The sequence below is a fragment of the Primulina huaijiensis genome, chromosome 15 (genome assembly GCF_012295235.1).
Source record: "Primulina huaijiensis isolate GDHJ02 chromosome 15, ASM1229523v2, whole genome shotgun sequence".
NCBI lineage: Eukaryota > Viridiplantae > Streptophyta > Magnoliopsida > Lamiales > Gesneriaceae > Primulina > Primulina huaijiensis.
Window position 1 is genome coordinate 17,706,493 of NC_133320.1, and position 4,083 is coordinate 17,710,575.

Here is a 4,083-nt window from a genome sequence, read left to right on the forward strand (position 1 = left end):
TGGGGAGTAATTTGTAGAGGTGGACATTTCGGTACCCGACTTGATCGAATGGGATCGGATTATTTTAAAAAATATCGACTTTAGGTAATATCATACCCCGACTTATATATATGTGGTGTTGGGTAAGATTTTTTTACTCGATATCTGATCAGAAATTCACGATATAAAATTTATTTTTTATAATATTTTTAAATATATTATTGTACAATAACTATAAATTAATTAAAATAAACACTACTTTCAATCACAATATTATATTAAAAAAAATCAAACTAATATTATACCAAAAAAATAAAATTATAGAGGTGATATCAATTCAGTTATCTAAATTTCCAAATCATATATTTAAATAAAACCGAAGCCAAACTTGTTTACTTCTATTAAAAATTATTTCTTTATAGTTATTGGTTGAAAAATAATTAAATAAAAATATATTATCGAATATCTTTGCAATTTTATTATTATAAATAAAAAAATTTTAAAAATTTAAATAACATATCAACAATAATTATCTAAAACATATTTTTATGGCGTTGAAGATTTGAGAAGCTTGCGGAAACTTCGCGAGAAGGAAGGTAAGTTTCTCTGCAATTGATTGATTCTAGAATTTTTGTCTTCCTTCAATCTTTATCTTCGATTGATTGTGGAATTGTTCTCTTCGAAAGATCTTTGTGTTTGGGTGTATTTTTTCATTCTTCCGATTAAGGGGAAGCCGAATCACAGAGACACCGATGGCTTTGAACCCTCAACTTTTTCCGAATGGTATTCCGGTGCCGTTTGTCCACGAAATGTTCGTGTTGGCCAGAGATGGTGTCGAATTCGAGATTGACAAGATCACAGGGTAAGCTTTTCAATTACAAACCACCCCCCCCCCCCCCCCCCCCCCCCCCCCGGCGGATGCCCACGCGGCCTATTTTTCTTGTGTCGGCTATGGAAGAATCGAATTAGATTGTGATCTTATCAGAAATTTGAAATCAAATTGTTTTCATCCCGGTGGATTGATTGTAAATGGCGTAGTTCGGTGGCATTATTGTTCTTGTTTATGAATTGCTTCTTCACTAGAAAATGTGAAACTATTATCACACTATAAATTTGCATGTTATCACCGATTTGGTTTTTATAGCTAGAATGATGGTGTTTATGTTCCTAAAGGGATGATAGTTGCGATGTTCATTTGCAGTGCTCAAGGTGGAAATGTTAAAACAAAAGGAACTGTTTATTTGTCAAACATCCGCATGGTCTTTGTGGCAAACAAACCAATTGGGAACTTTTTTGCCTTTGATTTGCCCCTGGTATGTATAGCTTGTCTTGGTTTGGATGCTTTTTTCTGAGTGTGCAGGAATGGTTGTTTTTTTTTTAAAAAAAATAAATAAATGGTAGGGTTTAAATGGAAAATAAATTATAGTTGAGGCCACCAACATCGTTTTTACTCTTAATTCAAGGATGGGTAAATGGATATGTTTGCTCTTTTAATTGGAGTTGCATCTCTTTTGGTGTTTCTTTTTGGTCCGAACGTAATTTTATATTCGCTAAGAATGTAGTATAATCTGCGAAGTTTCCTCATGAACATGCTAGTTAGAAACTTCGAATCTAACTGAAAAGTATAAGGGATTTGCCCGAAGGCATTTTGGAGAGTATGATGGTGGCTTTAAAATTTCACTATGGATGTGTGTATGTTCTTATGTGCTGCTAAAATTTTACAATAGGCACCTATATTTTTATGCTGTATGTTCCAAAAACTATGGTTTTTTTCGGTGTCCCCTAAAAAGTTTGAAGTTTTTAATTTCATGTCGAATTTCTGACTGTGGGCTACTAATTGACTACTAGAAGATAGGATCCTCGGGAATTAAAATTTTATCAAATGATCGTATTGAATTCTTTGATCCAAACGATGTCATTGTAATACCAGTATGAGAAGATGGTGGTACTGTCTTTCGTTTGACCTTCCCTCTCGTAATTTTGTTTTACTCTCGATGGTCTTGTATTTGACATCAATGTCTGTCAACTAACCGTTGTTTCTATTGGAATTACTTAATGCAGCTTTATGTTCGTGGTGAAAAGTTTAACCAGCCAATATTCCATTGCAACAATATTTCTGGTGCTGTGGATCCTGTATGTACATGAATTTATATTACTTATATTTGCTCTTTCACTAGCACAATCTGAAAATATCCCACATTTTTAGGTTGTACCTGAAAACGAGCACGGAGCTCTTTATTCGACCCATTCTTTCAAAATTCTGTTCAAGGAAGGTGGTTGTGGGACTTTTATACCTCTGTTTTTCAATTTAATCGCTTCTGTTAGACGATACAATCAGCCTGCCAGTGCGCCGCAAGTTCGTTTGGATCCTCTCCAAGCAGCTCAAACACCTGTTGATGAGATGATGAGACATGCGTATGTGTTTATGTTTATCAAGCCACTCATACGATTTCTTAAAATCTCTCTTTTTTTCGGTGGAAGGTCAATGGAAGGATGTATATGATCTGATACTTTCATATCTTTTTTTACAGTTACGTTGATCCTAATGACCCTACAAGAATTTTCTTACAGCAGCCTAATTCTGAGAATCAGCTGAGGCGCCGCACTTACCAGCCGCATAGTACCGAAAACTCGATATGAGAATCTGCTCAAAGTTTCATTCCAATATATATACAACCATGTAATCCTGCTAGCTGCTTGTGTGACAATTTCCTGGTTATTTTATATGGAAGTGGTAATTTGCTGCTGTAATGCGTACGAAGATACAATTACGATGGATATTCATTAAGACTCCTGTTATTGTTATTGCATGCGAAGTAGGAGTTATATTTCATTGGCAATGTAAAGAAAACTAACCCCTAGGGATGAATTCATAACTTCTCCATCTTATTAAGTCATCTTGATTGATCGAAAATCATTTTCCAAAACCTCAATATTGCTACATTATGACTAGGCACGTTACCGGTAATATTAGATCGGTCTAGGACGCTCTGGGATTGGATTAATGGTTCTGAATTGTGAGTAGCAAAATTGAACCAATCTTGTATTATATCGGATTGGATCGGATCCAGATTGGAATTGAATTAACTAATATTGGGAAAATATAAGATTTATATTTTGTAGTTGAGGTAATTTAGCATATTGTTACCTAGCTAAAGCTAGTGGTACATTCTAGAAAAGAAAAGAAAATAATATATCAAATCGGATCCAGATTGGTCATGGATTGGATTAAACTGGTTCTGAATTGTGAGTTGCAAAATTGGACCAACCCTGTGATATTTCGGATCCAGATTGGAACTGAATTGACTAATATTGGGGAAATAATAGATTTATATTTTGTAGGTAACGTAACTTAGCACGGCAAAAATTTGTGTGAGACGATCTCACGGGTTGTATTTGTGAGACCGGTCTCTTATTTGGGTCGTTCATGAAAAAGTATTACTTTTTATGCTAAGAGTATTACTTTTTATTGTGAATATCAATAGGGTTGATCCGTCTCACAGATAAAGATTCGTGAGACTGTTTCAAAAGAGACCTACCCATTTAGCACATAGCGGATTCAAACCGGTTTCTAATTATTTCAAGCGAGCTCCGATTCAATTATATTGTAGATTTTTTTCGAGCTGGAACCAATCCGAATTGGATTTGGTTCGATTCCACTGAAATTTCAAAATTTCCATAAATTTGTTGAAAATTTTTATTTGGAACAAAAAATTGTATATAATTAAATAGATGGTTATATGTCTGAGCATAAAAAAAATGTATGTTTTGTTTCAGTAATTGTTTATATTTTCAAAAATATCATATTTGATGCGGTAAAAAAATGGTATCACCTTAAGATCTAAACAGTCAATCGGAGAATCTGAGTAGTAGCAAATAATCTTATAATGATCTAGAGAACAAATTTCATGGATTTTTACCTCCATCAAAAAGCCAAGTCAGAGAGGTATTAGACGAAAACACCCAATTACTCAACTTTGTAGTTGTCTCATAACATTCCATGAGAAACTAGAGCGCTGGAATGATAATAAATGAGTCTACCTCGATAACGTGAGATTGTTTCTTATTTATAGATTTTTGACAATCTAGTATCTGAGGATGTCA

At 34.0% G+C, this 4,083-nt stretch overlaps 1 protein-coding gene across 1 annotated transcript; it reads left to right on the plus strand.

Moving 5' to 3' along the window:
• Positions 1 to 523: 523 nt before the first annotated feature.
• On the plus strand, positions 524 to 2,784 carry LOC140958520 (UPF0664 stress-induced protein C29B12.11c). The gene is made up of 6 exons (XM_073415984.1): positions 524 to 575; positions 666 to 841; positions 1,181 to 1,292; positions 2,041 to 2,112; positions 2,186 to 2,394; positions 2,511 to 2,784. The coding sequence occupies exons 2-6, from the start codon at positions 732 to 734 to the stop codon at positions 2,617 to 2,619; spliced, it is 612 nt and encodes a 203-aa protein (XP_073272085.1). The 5' UTR covers positions 524 to 575; positions 666 to 731; the 3' UTR covers positions 2,620 to 2,784.
• The last annotated feature ends 1,299 nt before the right edge of the window (positions 2,785 to 4,083 follow it).